This window comes from Lepisosteus platostomus, chromosome 10 (genome assembly GCF_059453375.1).
Source record: "Lepisosteus platostomus isolate fLepPlt1 chromosome 10, fLepPlt1.hap1, whole genome shotgun sequence".
NCBI lineage: Eukaryota > Metazoa > Chordata > Actinopteri > Semionotiformes > Lepisosteidae > Lepisosteus > Lepisosteus platostomus.
This window is the reverse complement of record NC_142620.1, coordinates 8,342,241-8,361,545: the sequence shown is the minus strand read 5'-3', so window position 1 is coordinate 8,361,545 and position 19,305 is coordinate 8,342,241. Positions and strand designations below refer to the sequence as shown.

Sequence of the window (19,305 nt, the reverse complement as noted above, 5' to 3'; positions counted from 1 at the left end):
ATTCGTTTTAATAATTCATTAAAACAAAATTAATTTCACTTTTTTTCCCCACCTTTGCAAAAGACTGAGTCCCGCTATATTGCTCAGGCTGCACTGCAGCGTCTATTCACAGGCGCGATCCCACTACTGAGCGGCACGGGGGCTTTGGCCTGCTCCGTTTCCGACCTGGGCCGGTGCACCCCTCCTTAGGCGACCTGGTGGTCCCGGGCTCCCCCAGGAGCACCATATCGATACCGAACTTAGTGCGGACACCCGATCGGCATAGTCCGCTGCAGCTCAGAACTCCTGAGCTCAAGCGATCCGCCAGCCTCAGCCTCCCAGTAGCTTGGATTACAGGCACGCGCCACCGTGCCCGGCGAGAGAGAGCTGCGCTTGTAGAGCTCTTCACTTGCCGCCACCCGTGACGTCACAGCGCTTTTCCAGCGCCCACGCACTGCCACCTAGCGGCGGAATCTGTCACTGCTCAAAGATTGGTCTCGTCCAGGACAGAGGAAGGCTTGACGGTTTCATGGCTTCATGACAACTTTAACATCGATTTTTATTTCACGGAACAAAAAAAAAACACAGTCTGTTACAGCTTTAGGTGACTTAGAAGTGTCTCTTAGATTTGAGATAAGGTTTGTGACACTGGGAAGAGTAAATACTTCTAACTTCAAAGAAGAGAGGATGTTTGCTGAGGTCTGGGAGGTCCCTTGAGCAGAAACAATGGAAAAGTTTACCTTAGTATATCCAGGGAAGTTGTGGATTTATGATTGGCTAGGAGCAGTACAGATACACACACTATAAGATCACTTTAAGAGCAGGGAGAAGAGAGAGGCGCCCAGAGGAGTTGGGACTCCCAGCTTGTAACAGATGAGAGCCCCTACTTCTTGATCGTTCAAACCAAACCTGACTGGAGCTCAGTATTCGAACCTTGTTAGTGAGAGCATGCTTTTCTGTGTTTTTAGGGAACTTGGGTTTCCTGGGTAAAAGATACCTCAGAACGTCTTTCCTGATTAGGGTGCATGTTTACGGATAGGGATATAGGCTCCCATTTATGTTGTGGCATCCAGGGTGCAGAGAGAGAGATTGAACTTCAGGTTGCTCTGTATTTAGTTAAAAGGCAGCTCATCTCTTGTGTGGCCTCTGTAGGCATATTAAGAGTTTAGTGCTTAGTAGCAGTCTGGGTTTTTCTGGGTGACCAGAATGTTGGGCCTCTGAAACGCCTTGTCTGTAAATACTGTATATAATGTAACTTTGTGTGTTGTATGTTTTGTGTCTTGTGTAGTTTATTGTAATACATATTTGTTTAGCCAAGTGTGCCTGTATTATTAGTCCTCTCAGCAAAGCTGTGTCAGCTGTGCCTCTAGTTATACCAGCCGCTCCGGTATATCGTTAGAAACCACGTACAAGTTGGGGGTTACGAATAATTATTTAACTGATTGACTAAATCGCTCAGTCAATTCCTGATTTTCACCTGTTTCATAACCCTCCATTTGTAAAAATAGAATATTTTCAAAATTCTACAAGCATGACACTTAGAAAATTATTTTTCCCATTTGTAATGAAGTTAATCTATTTTGCACATTTAAGAAAATCTGGTTAGAGATTATACTAGTGAACTTAAAATATAGAACGGTCTTTTGGCAGGAAAAATAGATGCAACTCTTGTACTTTATATCTTTTATGCAGAAAAATCCATGGAACTGTTCATACTTACGCATTAACAACATAAGCAGAATTAACCTTTAGGCTCAATTATTCATAACTGTTGGTAACATGACCAAAAAATGACCAAAAGCTTTTGCAGCTTTCAAAGGCTACAGATCCTTTATTCTGGATTTTTTAAATACCATATACAACATGACAATACAGACACATATTCAATTACTCATATGCTAAACATACTTTTCTCCTATAGTAATATAAAACATAAAATAAAAAAATCAAAAGAGTACCTTTGAAAAGTTAATTTAAATCTAATGAGTTAAAGACATGCACTAGTGCAACATACATTTATTCTTTTAGGGCTAAAGTCTGTACAAAATGTTTTAGACCATCAATAATATATAAATATATATTTGTAATCCATCATAAAAAGAGACATAAGTATTTACTTTACACAAGGGGCAAAAAAAAGTACTGTATCAATTTTAAACAGAGGTTCAGAACAGCAGATCCTTAAGAGGAACATCTGAAGACAGAACTTAGATCTTAAAGACAGATCTTCCATAAGCGTTTTGACTGAAATGCAAGCTGCAGGTTCACAGCATGGCAAAATGTTGCCGAAGGTGCTTCAGGATTTGCTGCGTGTCCACATGGTCTGGGAAGGCTACCTCTGACTTCTGAGCAGCAGTGTAACTGCTCTGCAGATCACCCACCTGCAGACAGAAACAGCACAGAGGAGGAGTTCAGTGTTCAGTTCAGTTCAATTCAGTTCTGTTCCAGCAGCCATATCACTCTGCAACTCACAACTGGCAATCCACTGAAGCTAAGCAGGTGTGAGCCAGGTCAGTACCTGGATGGGAGACCTCCTGAGAAAAACTAAGGTTGCTGCTGGAAGAGGTGTTAGTGGGGCCAGCAGGGGGCGCTCACCCTGCGGCTCATGTGGGTCCTAATGCCCCAGTATAGCGACAGGGACACTATACTGTAAACAGGTGCCGTCCTTCGGATGAGACATAAAACCGAGGTCCTGACTCTCTGTGGTCATTAAAAATCCCAGGGCATTTCTTGAAAAGAGTAGGGGTGTAACCCCAGCTCCTGGCCAAATTTCCCATTGGCCCTTCCCAATCATTGCCTCCTAATAATCCCCCTCTATGAATTGGCTACATTACTCTGCTCTCCTCCCCGCTGATAGCTGATGTGTGGTGAGCGTTCTGGTGCACTATGGTGGTGGAGGGGAGACCCCATTACCTGTAAAGCGCTTTGAGTGGAGTGTCCAGAAAAGCACTATATAAGTGTAAGCAATTATTATTATTCAGTGAACACAGTCAGTCAGTGCCTATGGCTGTGAAAGACGAACACCACGTGTGAGCAGTTCACGGGATTACAAGTTGCACATTTTCAGGATGGCTTCTTGATCATTTTCAGCATGCATGGGTATGTGTAATTTTAAAGAAACAATTCTGTGATTAAATATTTGTAAATGACACACTACATTAAAATGTCTCAGTAAGACGATTTACTGGGATTTTCCAAGAAATGGCAACATCATATCCTTTGATCAATAAGCTAATTGCAGCCAAATATTAAACATGGGCCGGTTGGTCTCCCCTTGTTTGTGGTCTTTATGATGGTCGTAACAGTGTTTTGTGTTTATTAAGCACAAGACTAAGGCTAATACAGCCCAGCTCCACTCCTGAACTCCCGCAGTGTCTGCATGTGCTTTTAACTACCTGACTAGCCTAATTATGGGCTTAATTGGGGCCATTTCACGCCCTTCCTGAGTTCTCCATGTGCTGGGGCTCAACAAGCAGGTGAGGAGAGCAGAAAGACAGACCTGCTGCACTGCTCACCTCCAGACCTGAAGCTGTGCAAAATAAGAAGCAAAAGGTTTGTTAGGTCGTAAAAGCTCATTACCTTATCAGACAGTGCAGCAAAGTTAAAGTGAGGCTCGTACATGTGAGGCGCCAGAGAAGAGGCCGTCTGCAGAAAAGCTTTTGCCTGAGAAAATAAAAAAAAGGGGGAAGTGTTTTTCCAAGTCAGATTTGCTTTTTGTATTAAACAGTTAGTAGAAAACTTTGTAGTTCAAGTCATTAAAAGTCTAGCCCAGATAGTCTTATGCTTATACTCAAACATTTACTTTTTTCTCCCCTATGTACTATGGTTTAGGTACAGTATGTACTATGTAGTCCTCAGCCATATTCAAAGGCCTAGAGTCTTTGATATAGTACCTTCAGTACAATTAACACTTTATAATTTGAGTGGTTGGTGAACTATGTGGTTGAAATAATTAAGGCTGAGAGAGGCCTGCTTTGTTTCCCCTGCCCAAATCTCACCTGCTCCACACGTCCCTTGCGTAGTTCTAAGACGGCCAAGTTATTGTACGCTTCAGCGTGGTCATTGTTGTTCGCCAAAGCCAATTTAAAACACTGATAGGCTAGATTCAGATCTCCGATTCCCTGTTCAAAACAAGAATGACATCCTCAAAAATGGGTAAATTTCCAACTGTCAAACAATATTTCAGAACTCATTTATGTTCTGAGCAATGCTACTTATAATCTAATGGTTACATAGGTTTCTTGTAGAATTTGACCAATGACATGTTATTAAACAAAAGACTAATAGGTGTTCCAAAGTTTGTTCTTGCAAAAGACGATACATTTCCAGCTTAATTAACTCGCAAATGCGTCAGTATCAACTTAACAGCTGTTACAAAACATGTTGCCCTGCAGATATCCAGTACACGTCAGGACAAGGGGTGGATGCTAACGTGATGATGATTTTTATAAAAGAAAAATTAATTGCTGTGATTATTGATAAGACTTACTGTCTGATCTACAAAACAAGGTATGTATCAAAGTCTGAAAGCACAATATGAATTTGATAGGAAAATACATACAACTGCCACATGGCCCAGGTTGTACCAAACATCTGCCAATTCTTCATCATTTGCTACCAAGGAAAGAGCTCTTTCAAACGAGGTCAGAGTCATGTCATACTGCTGGGCATAAAAGCAGCAGAGTCCCAGGTTGTTGTAGAGCTGGCAGTTGTAAACTCCCATTTGCAGTAGTCGTCTGTTTCAGAAAAGAAAGGATGTGGTATATTTAAATTGTGCTAAGTGGCAAGCAGATCACATATTTCTTCTTTTGCAGTACTCTGCCAAACTCCTTCTCAGATTTATTAGTAGCCGAATGGCGTTTGTGGTGATCTGATAGCACAAAATCCCAAATGCTTAATGAAAGCAGTCTGCCAAGTTTTTTATGTGCTGTTTCATGGCTGATCTAACCAAAGGAAATGAGTAGCTGTCCACAAAGAGCAAAAGAGCAATTACATTTAAGATGGCAAAACACATCAATACCAAGAGGCAAGCTGTACTTCTTATGTCAAGATGTTTTAAGGGGGTGATTTTTCATCAGAACATAATGCAAGCATTAAGTAATTGGTAAGCCAGGCTCTGTGAATGATGGAAGGTGTGTGTATATACAGTAGCTGTGTGGTTCTTCCTGGGATGCACCGTGCTCACCTGTAAAACCGCAGGGCAATCTCAGGCTGGTCTGTGTAGAAATGATTACTGCCGATACAAGCTATAGCTTCCACATGGGTATTGTCCTGCTTCAGAACTTCCTTATAATACTCTGTGGCTGAGGCAATATTGTTCATTTCCTGTTAAACAATGAAAACAGCAGTAGCAGCGCGTTCCTGATCAGATCATTCATTAGAGCATGCAGACAGGTTTTAAATGACAGTCATTACACATGCCTCGTGAATCCGAGCTATTCCCGTAAGAAGAGTGACCTCGCCAGGAAAGCGATCCAGACCTTGCTTGAAAAGGTTTAAAGCTGTTAAAGGCTGATCCAAACGTTGATAGACCTATTAAAAAATGCAAGGCATGCAATTAATATCTTGGTAACGATCAAAGTAAGCAAACAATTCAAGTGACAATCTTTGTTATTTTAAAAAATCCAAGCAAAAAAAAGTCAGACTGACTTGGTTTCCTATACAGTTCTTTCAAAAACTCAAGACAATTTAATTCTCAAGGATCAGTAGTATTATAACACCTGCTCTGAATAAGCAACTTTGAAAACAAAAGAGAAAAATGTATATTTGATTAATACTTCTTAGGGAATTGTTGCCTTATGCTACAAAAATGGAGAAACAGTGACTTTATGGGAGGGGTTCTTAGTCTCCAGTGGTACACTACCTTCGCTAAGTAGAGGAATGCATCAACCATTTCCTGTTGACTGAGAGCAGATTTGAACTGTTTCTCTGCTTCACGGTGCAGACCCAGCCTGTGAATACAGATCATTTTAGCTACCTCAATACATTAGCAGCACCTATAAGACTCAGTTACATTGTTACTAATTAAATACTGATCACAATAATTGTGTAAGAATAAACACATATTCAATTTTTCAGTTACAGCTTTATTTGTCATGTTTATGCTTTAAGAATTTGATAAATTTATAAATGTGATCCACTTTTTACCAGGACAATGTTGAAAAATAATGATAGGCTATTATTGAATGAAGGGCTCGGGCTCTGCTCGCCAAACCCCTAACCTTGAACTTGCAGAAGTGTAGCTCACTAACAAGCATGGGAAGGATGTACTATCAAGAGGCACATGAGATAGGCAGGAAAGAAAAGACAAGGAGAGTGTAATTGGGAAGTACAAGACAAGGTGCACTTGACTGGGTTCCTGGGATATGATAACGTACAGTAAAAACATCTGTTTGAATGAGTAGTTTTCTTGGAAAATGAACAAGCTTTGTGACGCAGATAAGATATCCTTCAGCAGCTGTCTGCTTCTGATTTTTGAGAATTGTTCCTGTGATGGAGGTTTCTGTTGCTGTACAATCTCCCTATCTGCACACTGGAAAAAAAGCTGACTCTGTTGAACTCGCTCTCTGAAGATTTTTATTTCTGGTTTGGATTCTATCATTGCAATTATAACCTCAATTTACAATACAGCTGTAAATGCGATTTTCAATTAACTATCAAGTACTGGGTTACTAAGTGATCTCCATCCTGGTATGTGATAGTCCCTTCTGACATAAGTAGCAATCTGAAGACTATACTTACCCTTGAAAAATGTATGTACAATTTTATTTTGTTGCCTTTCTGCACCCATTGCTTCGCACAATTAACATGCTGACTCTACAATGTTCTGTGCAATACTCTCAATTTATAGAATTAGCATAAAAGTCCACTGAATGAAGAAAATCACACTCTAATATATCTCAATATAACTCAATTATTTTCAATAAGGAAATCATGTATACATTATACTGTATGTTTAGTTTAAATGTCTAAAAAATAGTCAGTGTAGATAAAATGTGCAGTGACTGGAGAAAGCAGAGTTACCTGTAGTAGCATTTTCCCAGTTGGACTTTCCACCACCAGTCTTTGAACTGAGCATGCTCAGTAGCAAGAGCTGCAAGATCTGTAGCCTGACCCCCCAAAGACATAAGTAGATTACAACCTGTGTTTGAAGCCTGCTTCCAAATGGCGCTTATACTCATTTATCTTAGTATTTCAAATAAATAAATATGTTATGATAGGAGACAATGTCCAGCACTTTCTAATCCTAGATCAAACATCATATCAATCTCAATACAAAAAAACTCAACAATATCCGTATTTCTCAGGAATAGTATGTCGACACGCTTCCTTGGTTTGCTGAGAAGAGTCACGGCAGGGGTTTGCTTCCCAGTTATACTGTCGGTAAGTGCAGTGCTGAGGCCCTGAGGCTGTCAGGCTCGCTGCAAATGGAGCAGTGCGCACAGGCCTTCTGTGGACCAGAGCCCCTCTCACAAAACAACCTGAACTCAGAATTAGTTCACCAATGAGCATTTCATATGAGGCTGTGAAATACAGGAGCATCACGGTCAGTCGATCCTTCTGTTTTTTGTAATTTATCGCCCATTTATTTTTTCCTGACCATGTTTTGAGTAATTTGGAAAATTGAATTGCATCATTTCACAGCAACCTAGGGCACATCTTGAACATCCCAGCTGTTCATTCTAGGAATTCATTTTTGCATTATGCCCCTGTTTTGGCAGCAACATTTATTTCTGTTTTCAAACCGTTCTCTAGTCCAAACGTGTGAAATAACAAGTACATTTTCTATCCAATTATCACAATTCGGTTCAATGGCAAAATCACATGATAAACACTGAGACATCAGTCTGGTTTTCTATATGTATAAATCGTTGTATATGTTTATAATTGTATATATGCTAAAGGTTTGAAAAGAAAACAATACTCACATTTTTTATATCATTTTCATGATGGAAGATATATTCAAACAAAGACTGCAGGAAAGAATATTCAATCAGTACAATAGCAAATACACCTTTTACGATGCTACCTCCAATATACAACCTAGCCTACCTGCACATGTGAAAATCACAACAAGAATGATGCTTTTCACAACATATTAGGGTGATATTGGTGCCTGATGACATGAGTGTAAAAGTGAACATACCTTTGATAAATTGGGCATCTGGGCATATTTTGACAGGTTTAATCTGGACATGTTTAGAAATGGGCCCTCAGGACTGGTAAGCATGGAAGCCTGAGGAAATGCAGCACAAATAGACACAGGCTTTTAAAATAGGAAGACAGTTACATACAGCACAATACAGAGCACACTCGTCCGCAATGCTTCAAATTTAAAACCCCTGATTCCTATTAAAGTTTTACTAAAATCATCTGAGCATTGCAACTGCTTAGAAACGAGGACTGCTTAGAAAATCCTAAGAATGCAATGCATTTCCATTTTCATGAATTTAAAATCAATAGTTTCTTCTACAGCTGCTTTTGGCAGAACCACAGTTTTCAATCATTTACATTGTATGGTACCTGTAAAGGTCTTTGACATTATATAATGAATGACTTGTCACAACTACAGTAGGTTTAAGTAGATCCGCGAAAACTCAACACTTGTAAAGGGCAGCAAGTTGTGCTGGACCTTTTATTTGTCTGTACTAGCACTGAGCTCGTTAACATGCACACACACTCCTGCTGGCACACTTAAAGGCTGAGGAATGGATTTGTGTGAAGAAGCAGAGGAAAGGCCTACCGTTCCCAGCCTCACGTATCTTCCAGACGCGCTGGTGACAGGGCGAGCCGTGTGCCCGGTCCGGGGGGTTTTGATAGCCTGCTCCATTGTCCCGGGTCTGCCGGACTGTGTGCTGGGCCGAACAAACCCAGTAACGGGCCGCCCTGCATGAGTCATAGGCCTATAGAGAGAAGCACCATGTGAAAATTTCCACACAGTAACCCACTCACATGAGGGAGAGTGAAGGTGAAGATGAACACTCCAGACCAGAACAGCATTGAATGCAACCTGTTTCTTCACACATGATTAATGTGTTATTAATTATTAATGAACTATTTAATTGATTGATTGACTAGAATTTATACATTAAAGAATACCTGACAGATGGGGTTGGACCTCCTCCTTGACTTGTACCTGGAAGCTTTAATGATGTTCCAGGACCTGAAAATCAGACATTATTCTACTTGGGATTTGTAAACAATAAAACGTTGTTATGTTACGTGTTAAATAATACCATTTCTAAACAACACAATATTATTTCCCTTGCAGTAACGACCTGAACACTCCCATCAGAAACACCACACAGTAGGGAGAGCATTTGGCCATATTTTGACCTGCACAGTTAGTTTTCAAGCACTGAGAACTTTAAATACACTTAATTTTCTAAAGGTCTTTGAACTCACTCCCAGTGAAAAGGGATCTGAAAAAAGTAGAAATCATCAGTCAGACAAGCAATTACCATGCCTTAAGGATGGACTTCAGAGCCCAGCAGGTTGTTTTTAATGACTATTTTTAGTAGTTCTAAGTATAAAACCAAATGCATCAACTCTCAGATGAACAATTAGAGCTGCATTCGCAGCTCAACATGGGTGCATTCTTATCTCGCTAATCTCAGCATTTGATTTTTGCAAGGCCCTTTGAAGCTCTTTTTCTCCCCCGGTTTGCTCTCCGTGATCACACTAGACAACACGTACGTGCAACCTGAGCAATCGCGTTTTCGTCCAGCATTTCTGCTATTCCCTCATGGTCTACATCCACTTCGTCGATGTAAACCGTCTCTGTCAGAGCCCGCGTCTTCAGACTCCATGCAGCCTTGGATAGAGAGAATAACAATAAGCACCCAGGAAATTCAAGTTTACCAACTGTTACTCCAGTTCAGCAATAAAATGACTGTGGTATTCTCTGTGTACCAGCAATTCCTCAGAAGTTCAGATACATGTAACACACAGTGCTTGAAGCACAAACTATAGGAGCAAGAACTAATATTGCTTTGAGATAGAGAGCAAGCACACATTAGAATTCCTGTGATGTATTTATTACAAACCTTGCAGAGAAACGTGAAAGCCTTTGTAGAGGACCTTTCAATCTTAACTGTACCATGGCCCACCCTAACTGCATACACGAATGAAAGATCCAAACCATAGCCCTCTCACAGGCTAGAGGCTGACCCAGTTTTCACTTGTAAATTGATAGCACGCATGTTTCATGACACCGTATGACACCTAGTGAGGAGCAGGTGTAGCATTCCTGCTTGCGAAGGGTGATTATTTCATAGCCACTCCAGAGTTTGGGAGGAAATCCGATCCAACCGAAGTCACTGGCAAATGCCCGACGACAACACCATTTGTTTTACTTTCAGATCTGTGACAACACCGATGACTGATTTCTGTTATGGCGGCTCAAGAGGTATCTAGCCAAATGCCCTGCCGATGTCTTCTTATCTAAAAAGCTGGTGAAAGGTATACAGGCAGCTGCATAATAGGCTTTAAGTGTGAGCTCTCAGGAGTGGAGGTAAGGGGTCTGTTACACAGGAAAAGAACTAAATACCTGAGAGAGCGTGGTACTCGTGGAATAGTGCAGGCAAGGCAATGACAACGACCTTTACTTCTGTGAATAATTGAACACAGAAGGGACAAGCTAGCAAGTCCCTAGACTGAAACTCTGGGAATATGAAAATTTCCATGCTGCTGATAGCATACTGGATTTCATGTGAGCATTCTTCCATGAGCATTCCCTTCTAGAGCACTGTGCTGTACTTTTTGTACAAACTCACAACCATAGATTAAGACAGACTAATATAACAAAGCATACATTATACAAATATATACATTTTTCTACATGCATCTTCAACAAGTAAGAAGGAAACAGTGGCTTTATTTAAAACACAGTCATCTGTGTTTTTGTTAAACCACTGGTATTTAATGGTATTTAACAATATTTAAACATTGAGATATACACTGAAATATCAAGGTAATTACATTATTACAGTAAATCATGTCTAATCTGTTCTCCTGCCAATTGTAAGAGGTGAACAAGGTCTGCTTGCCATCATAACTGCCTTATAAAAATTAAAATATAAAATGCTTCAAACACCATTTATAGTGATATAGTGGTATGATAATACAACAATGTAGAAAACGAGCAGTTACTGTAATAAGATATGATCACCAACAAGTCGGCTTGCTTGTAAAAAGTTAATGTAGGTTTCTGATTTCCTATACTGTACTTTGTGACAGAATGTCTCCTACTTTCCCAGAAACCGATCTGTGCTGAAAAGAAAAAAATCATTCTGCACTGCTCAGGTAACACATTATGAAATTTCAAAAAAAATATTCCATACACAAAAGTGTTTTTCTAATGATTCACATTGTATCTTGCTGTGCAGACAGCAAAGAGAAATAAAACAATGACACTAGAAGATATCATACTTAGTGTTCACAAGTATGACCTGCACCTCTCCAGAACACACATCGATGCTGAGCACAACTCATTTCAGCCTTTTCACTGGGCACATTATTGTTGCTGCCAATAACAGGAGCAATCTGAAAGGTGAGCTGCAACTTTGCATCTGAGGGTGTTTTAGGCTGGATGAGTAAAGCTCTTCTGACAGACACTGGCACGTCTTGTCATGATGTATTGATTGTCCTTTTCCTTATTCTGTCTTCATCGTCTGTGTGACACTGGTTTACACTTCCTGGCCAGGTCATCTCTGTAAACGAATATCTGCTCTCTATTTGATTTATTAGATTAATTGAAGGATTAATACTACCAGAATATTTTACGTGCATACAATGCATTAAGCTTATAAAGCCTTGAAAACACAAAAAAAGACTCCTACAAAATCCTTCCAATCACCATGACCTGGCACAAACGAGAAAACAAAGTATAAGAAATAAGAATTGCAAGTGTGGTCAAAGGGAAGGAAACTAGTTACCTCTGAAGCAAGAGAAGTATTTTCAGCATCCTTCGTAAGCAATAGGAAGGAAATAATGACAGCAAAATGAAAGTATAGCCATGCAAGAAGATGAAGACTTCCGAACACATGCAAAACCAAAGATTATATAAGAAAGATGTGAAATGGGAAAGAGAAGCGATTACATTGTACATCCATCCATTTTCACTTCCGCTTTTCCTGGTGAGGGTCGCGTTGAAGCCGGAGACGACCCGGCAAGCAACGAGCGCAAGGCCAGTGTACACCCTGGACGGGGCGCCAGTCCATCGCAGGGCCAGTGCAAGCCAATCATACATGGGGACAATTTGGAGGCCACGGTAATGCCTTAGAGGGGAGATTTGCCCCGGACACCGGGATAACTCCCCACTCTTCCCGAGAAATGCTCGGGGATCTTTAATGACCACTGAGAATCAGTACCTCGGTTTAACGTCTCATCCGAAATACGGGATTACTGTACATTGTACAGGAAACTGAAAATACCCAATCTGTGGATGGACAGCGTAAAACTATGCATAAAACAAAATATACTAAAAGGGTATTATTCCCCGTGTAAAGCTCATATATAAATATAGTAGTTATTATATGAAATAACATTACATTTCAATACAATTCGTTAGTATTTAGACAGTACACATCCAGGCTTTCTGAATCTTTATACAAAAATGCCACTAGTGTGCGAGTACACATTTACGACTTCGCTAAATTTCCATGTTTATGTTTCAAATACAAAGTTTAGAGCATTGACATGGTCACAATTATAAACAACATTTGTCGATCTAGTGTCATGGGGAATGTCTGTCTTGCCTAGGCTGAGTCATAACCATGAATCGTATCACATGAATTTATCAACACAACAAAGACAAATGAGGTTTTAAGACTGTCACATCCAAATCGGTAACTTACAAAAAATATGACATAGCGTCTATGTCACAGTAAAGCGTGTGACTGCGAGGAAATCATTTTTACTGTAAAATATGTACTATTAAACATCCCGAAAGGACTGACGTCGGCAAAATAATTAATGCATTCTGTGCGATTTCACCAGACTAATTTCTGTTTATTTCTCCGAGGCCTGATCATTACCGCTTTTAATTAGATAAAACACGTCCTTTCTGTCCAGTATGTCGAAAACACTTCGTAAATTTTAAATTGTCCGTCGCAGTTTTTAGTAAAACGGTTCGGGGTAGAGTTTATATTGAACAGCTGGCGCTAAACCACAAATCCAATACAGCAGGATTACGAAGACTGAAATAATACCTGATCGAACGGATTTTCCTCCAGTATTTTAGAGCACACATCAGCACAGAGCTGGAATTTACGTCTCCTAAAATAGCTCCATGCTAAAAATAACGGATCCATATTGATGATAGTTTTCTGTTACTCAAAAGTGTATTAAACTTAAATCATATTAGCATCTACACATTCCCAAAGAGTTCCAAGCGCGACTACAGTAAACAGATCACGGCAGTAGCGTCCCGTCACTCCCAGCAACGGAGCACGGGGTCCTAATCGACCATGGGGGTCCAGAAATATGCCTGATAGCAGGGATGCTACAAACCGAAACGCCCGCCCTTTACCAGAGAAATATTCACATGGACACCGTGTATTCTCTAATACCGAGTTTTTAAAATGTGCTCTGTCGATATTTCCTTTGCCTTGGAGAACATGGAAATATCATTTTTGAGGAGGGCCAGCGAAAAGCGTCTCTTTCTTCTCTCAGCAGAAGTTAAACCCTTAATCCTCTTTTTAAAATAAATTCGGGTTTATACGCGAATAATTGCGCTTGTGTGCTGTGACGTGTATGTTTGTCATTGTGGTTGTCATTCTTTACCTGTAACTTGCATTTATGATTTATATTCACCCTTTCTTGTAGCAAAAAAAAATACTTGACACATTTAGGCTGTATTTGCCATATCAAACGCGTAAGAATCAGGATTGAGTTGTAACATTTTTCTGTATATAATAATGAAATTGCCCCGGTGCTGAATGCGTTTTGTAGTATGAGTCTCCTAAATTGAGAGGGGGAAGAGACACACTTATTCTATTCGGCGGGTTTAATGCATAATCATTGTGAAATGTTTTGGAAAAGTTCGTTATTGTATGTTGTCAGGGACTGCACAGAACTGCAAGTTGTGCAAGTCTACAGACTGGGTTCGGAGTCTCTAGCAAGTCTGGTGAGGGCAGTGATTTTACGATGCAGTCATATCTGTAACTAGTGTACAACAGAGACAGGGCGCCTTGCGTGTCGCTGATTAAAGCAGGATTTAAACGCACTCGTGTAAGTGGCTAAGCTTTCGAATAAGTTGCAATAACGCCGAAGACTACAGAAAATTGGAACTAGAGCTTATATATCCCGGCAGCGGGGGTTGTCTCCTAAGGCACTCTTGGTATAGCCCATAGTTATTTTAGCCATACCACGGCGACCAGCGTATCAGCATTTACCTTTTCGCCAAATGTCGTTATTAAAAAGTTCACATGTTACCGAATTATCACCGCAGGAGGCAATTAGTCTAACACGACTGCGGCGGGGCGGGTAAATAGAGACAGACGTGTGGAAAACATCAGCAACACGTCCTTAGCAACAGCCGTTACTACGTGCCTGTGTGTGCCGCCTCCAGGTAACATTTGCTAGCACGAACGAGGGGCGTAAAATGCAACAACAGTAGCAACTGACACGGTTTATAGACACTGATTAATCGATTGCTAGTATCTAGGGGGGGGGAATGAAGACATTTAGAGCATACGGCAGGGTTATATAATCTGGCTGTCGTTCCTAGCCTACATACAGAGACATCCACAGAAGGTACCATCCCTTTGGCATCAATTGAAAGGGTTCACAGCCTCCCGTCCGCTCCCTATTGGAGAAAGACGAAGACGAAGGGGGGGCGTTAGGCCCCGCCTCTGATGGGCTGCCATTGGTCAGTCGACCTTCCCTTATTTGCCTCGCGGTTCTCTGGGGACTTGATTGGACAGTTCGTTAATCGGTCAGCGGTTAAAATGGATTTGTGGGCGGTGCTGGAAACTAATGCGAAAACCCCATGTTTATAGGATTTGACAGGAGCTGGAGTCTGCCTTGAGCTCAGCTGCTCACACAGGTTTGGAGTGGTCGGGGAGTGCGCCTGGGCTGTACTATTAGAGAAGTGTTTAGGTATTCTAAAGCACCCCCTACCCAAAATAAAAAAAAAGATGCAGTGATGACAGTGTATTTGAAAATATAAACCGCACCTTAAACTGATTTAAATAGTGTTTTATTCCGGATTAAATGCCGTTTTATAAAGTGCAAAAGTGCAGGTGCACCAGCATCAGCAGGGAAGGGTCAGAGTAAGGACTTGAGAGTGTGTTAAATGAAAAAATAAGTTCTTGCGTCAGAGAGATTTAAAAAAAAAGAAATAATTCACCAGGACATGGGAGACAGAACAGCTCCAAATGGTCACCTCCGGCTGGAATGGGTCTACGGCTACCGAGGACACCAGTGCCGCAACAACCTGTACTACACGGCGGCGAAGGAAATTGTCTATTTCGTCGCCGGAGTGGGGGTAGTTTATAACACAAGGGAACACAAGCAAAAATTTTATTTGGGACACAACGATGACATAATCAGGTAAGCCTCGTTCGAGATTTTTTTTTAAAAAAAGAATTCTTATGCCTCTGCCGTGTATAACTGGAAAAGGAAAACAAAATACTGCCCGCAATCACTATCCTTCTTTTATTGAGATACACCGGGGAAAAGCAAGGTTGCCCACCTTTACTGTAACTACGTATGTAGGTGTTTGCGTTGTAAGCTAATCAGATACTTGATAATTATTTTTTTATCTCGTTTAGCTGGGGGGAAAGTAATAATCAATTCCGCAAATATAAAACAAAAACGCCGAGGGTTAATCTTAGACGGTATACAAATTCTTAGTTAACCTTCATGAAGTACAGAAGCCTTCCTTTGTGGAAAAAATATAATTAAATAAGGCCTTGCTCCCTGCGTCTGGATGTTAGTTGTCCGTGTTCGCTTCTGCCCAAAAGTACTGTACGTTCTTCAAAAGCCCACGTCTGTTCATTCTTAAGAAAGCTTTCTGTAGCAACTTCCTATCACTTTACCAAGACGACGTTATTGTGAAACTACAATAAACAGTTTTAATGCGATGACCGTTACAAACCTGTGTTCATCTAATCTCATCATCTGCGTTTGCTTTATTTAAATAAGCTTCGACACATGACTGCTTTTAGAATAACAGGCCGTTACAGTATCAGAAGGCAGATAAGGTATCACATTCGAAAAACATTTCACACTTGTTTTCTTCTCTATGTCTCTGATGGCTTTGCCGTGTTCTTCTTCCGCTATGATGGCTTTATGGTGGTGTCTTGACGGTAATTTAGCAATGTGAACCTAGACATGATGTACAGTTAATGCTATACATTATTAACATGAGATGGAGATGGAGATGGATTGGGCAGATCTGCGAACACGGTTGCTGACATGAATATGTTCTCTTGCTCCCGGTACCGCAGGTAAAATGATCGTTTTCAAAGATCCGTGTTGTAACACACTGAGGACTGCTTCGCATATTTAAGGGGTCAGAGTCAAACTGCTCATCAGTCGGTAGTCGTTGTAGTTAAGAAGAGGGAGCGTGTTTTCTGGGACGCAAAGAATATGGTGTGTAATTTACTCAGAGTCCTTGAAAGTGCCCTGCACACCCTCTGTTTGTGTGGGTTCTGTGGTGGATTTGATGTGGGGTTTGGGTGCGCGCTGGGCCGAGCACCTACAGTACAGTACGTGAAAGTGAGAGTGCCCGGCGCGCGAGTGTCACACAGAGGCCCGAGACCGGACTCTGAGCTGTAGACTGCCGCACGTGCGGCTCTGGAGGAGCGGGCGGGCGGGGGGGGCAGCGCGCTCGCGGTCAGCGCTGCCGGCGACAGCAGCACTAAACCGTGTCATCCAGATTCCCTGTGCAGTTCGCGTGCGCTTGTGTGCCCGTGCGCATGTTGTTCTCTTGCACGCTTTTTTTTAAAGTACAATTTGGTGCACGCTTGTGTAAATTCTGCAAGATCACCATGCAACTTGGCATTTGGAATTAGAGAAGTCTGTGCCCTCTATCTTGGACGCAAGTCATTTCCATTGGATAGACATGGTGCTTGGCAGTCATTTTCAGGGCGGCCCCGTGAAAGAGTGGGGTTGATACTGTCATGTTGGACACAACTGCAATGCCACGTATTGAGTAGCAACCACTGCATGGCTGTGGTGAGCTTGGCTCCTCCTGTCCAGTGTTATTCCCACAGAAGATGACTAGGACACAGTCCTATAGCACACCCCGTCCTCCTGGGCTGGACTCCAATTTCAAATGTGTATTTTGTTTACCTCCGTAATTCTTGTTAAGGCTTTAACAGGTCAAAGGATGTCTGTTTTATGGTACCAGGAAAAGCTGCAGCATCTTGGAAACTGGGAAGGATGCTCAGACAAATTTAATTTCTTGTAATCGCATTATTGGTTACATGGCCCATAATTCATTATATTTAATACAATCCCCTTGATTTATGAATGACTTAGGAATAATAAAGAGCTAATCTTGTTTTGCCTTTCCTATTTCTAAAAGAGTTAGGCCTAATTTATGGCTACTGTATGAAGGAACATGCCTTTCAATAACAACCATTTAATGTTGTTTTTCCGTACAAAGACCAGAACTGCAGTAATAGGGAACAGATCAATTGCCATCCTGCCTTGAAAGATAAAACACAGCCCTTTTCAATGCTAGCAGCACTTCTGCAGGCTGTGGAAAACAGACTTGAAAAGGCAGAACAGTGTGATTAGTGAGGCCTGTCCAGCCTGGAGTTAATTGTGGTGCACAGTCCTGTAATTGTCTGTACTGCAAGATTAAAAGAAGGCCCAATAAATATGGAAATTGGGTTGAATGTATACAGCGTGAATCCAAAAAGGCCCTGTGTAATTTTGCATGTTGTGAGGTGTAATTTTGGGCTTTTTTTTTTACAAAGGCCATGATTGGTAAGGGCCAATGGGAAATTTGGCCAAGACGCCAGGGTTACACCCCTACTCTTTTCAAGAAACGCCCTGGGATTTTTAACGACCACAGAGAGTCAGGACCTCGGTTTTACGTCTCATCCGAAGGACGGCGCCTGTTTACAGTATAGTGTCCCCGTCACTATACTGGGGCATTAGGACCCACATGAGCCGCAGGGTGAGCGCCCCCTGCTGGCCCCACTAACACCTCTTCCAGCAGCAACCTTAGTTTTTCCCAGGAGGTCTCCCATCCAGGTACTGACCAGGCTCACACCTGCTTAGCTTCAGTGGGCTGCCAGTTGTGAGTTGCAGGGTGATATGGCTGCTGGCTACCGGTACCCATAAGGGGAGAAGGAGGAAGTAAGGACAGGCTTCTCCACCTCACCTATCTGTCACTTTGTTCACTCATCTCCTGACACTGTAGGTTCTTCAGCAGTGTGTGAGGTTCAGTGCCCCCTGCAGGAGGGGGGCATACATTACTGCTCCACTACTGTGCCACTGCTGGGGTGAACTGGCAGCACAGCACTGCTGCCACACAGCATTTCCGTCCTGGGTCAGTTACAACCTGGAGTGCCTTCAGTACGGAGTTTGCACAGTTCCCCCTTGTCTGCACCTCTCTCCATTTCCTCAGAGAGAAATCCTGTTTCCTCCCACAGCCTGAATAATCAGCATCTTTAAATTTTCCTCACCTATGCATGTGCCCTGTGATGGACCAGTGTCCCATCCAGAGTCTAGTCCTGCCTCGTGCCGCGTGCCTGTCAGGTTAGGCTCCTGCCCAGTGATAAAGAGGTTTCTGAGAATGGAAGGATGGGCTCGTGAGAAATCCCAGTCACGATTCGGTAGTGAAGAGGACCCAGGCTTGAGGTTGTGATGTCTGGAACGTAGACTGAAACTTACGTTGGGAACAAACGAGCGTTAAGGAAAAAAAAAGTAATGTACATCTTTGCAAGTTATGAGAACATTTCCTAATTGTCACTAAAATAAAATCCCTGTTGCATCCACATTAGGCCACATGCAAACATGCCCAAGCTGATATCCACAGGCCTGTCTGTAACATGCATTATTGTACACTTGCCCTTTAATTATTTTGACAGCAAAATTCAGAGAAGGTCTTCCAGCTGAAGTCTGTGGATCTTTCACAGAGACCTCTCACTGAGGTTTGGCGCCTGTTCTTACCATTGTGCTGGGAGATTCTAAATTGCTAAGCTTAAGCCTTGGCATGTGGCAGCCGGCTTCCCTCCTGTATTATTAATGTAGCGATGGGAGGATGTCACCTGGGTTTGCCTTATGGCCTGGACCCCTCTGTGCGAACACCACTGAGCTCTCGTTACACATTCGAAAACAATTCTTTGTGCTTATGAGCACAAC

General features: G+C 41.8%; 2 protein-coding genes and 1 non-coding gene across 8 annotated transcripts in view; 1 reads left to right on the top strand and 2 right to left on the bottom strand.

Moving 5' to 3' along the window:
• Positions 1 to 58: 58 nt before the first annotated feature.
• Positions 59 to 357, bottom strand: LOC148653193 (signal recognition particle RNA). Its single transcript, XR_015924997.1, has one exon.
• Positions 358 to 1,781: 1,424 nt separating this feature from the next.
• On the bottom strand, positions 1,782 to 13,430 carry ttc8 (tetratricopeptide repeat domain 8). Of its 2 annotated transcripts, XM_088647900.1 has the most exons (15): positions 13,191 to 13,430; positions 11,916 to 11,945; positions 9,676 to 9,793; positions 9,079 to 9,142; positions 8,723 to 8,882; positions 8,126 to 8,215; positions 7,908 to 7,952; positions 7,003 to 7,088; positions 5,843 to 5,930; positions 5,401 to 5,511; positions 5,165 to 5,304; positions 4,541 to 4,715; positions 3,978 to 4,100; positions 3,559 to 3,642; positions 1,782 to 2,360 (listed from the first exon to the last, which is right to left on the bottom strand). In XM_088647900.1, the coding sequence occupies exons 1-15, from the start codon at positions 13,290 to 13,292 to the stop codon at positions 2,244 to 2,246; spliced, it is 1,533 nt and encodes a 510-aa protein (XP_088504026.1). In that variant the 5' UTR covers positions 13,293 to 13,430; the 3' UTR covers positions 1,782 to 2,243. The 2 variants fall into 2 exon arrangements, with proteins under 2 accessions (XP_088504026.1, XP_088504027.1); XM_088647901.1 differs by lacking the exon at positions 11,916 to 11,945.
• A 1,144-nt stretch (positions 13,431 to 14,574) lies between these two features.
• The window catches only part of eml5 (EMAP like 5), a 71,289-nt gene continuing 66,558 nt past the window's right edge, over positions 14,575 to 19,305 (top strand). For 3 of the 5 annotated variants that reach the window (XM_088647893.1, XM_088647891.1, XM_088647892.1), the window contains exon 1: positions 14,576 to 15,534. In XM_088647893.1, the coding sequence (XP_088504019.1) occupies positions 15,338 to 15,534 (197 nt within the window). In that variant the 5' untranslated portion in view covers positions 14,576 to 15,337. Of the gene's footprint in view, positions 15,535 to 19,305 lie in introns of all 5 variants that reach the window. The other 2 variants (XM_088647890.1, XM_088647895.1) reach the window with 2 other exon arrangements.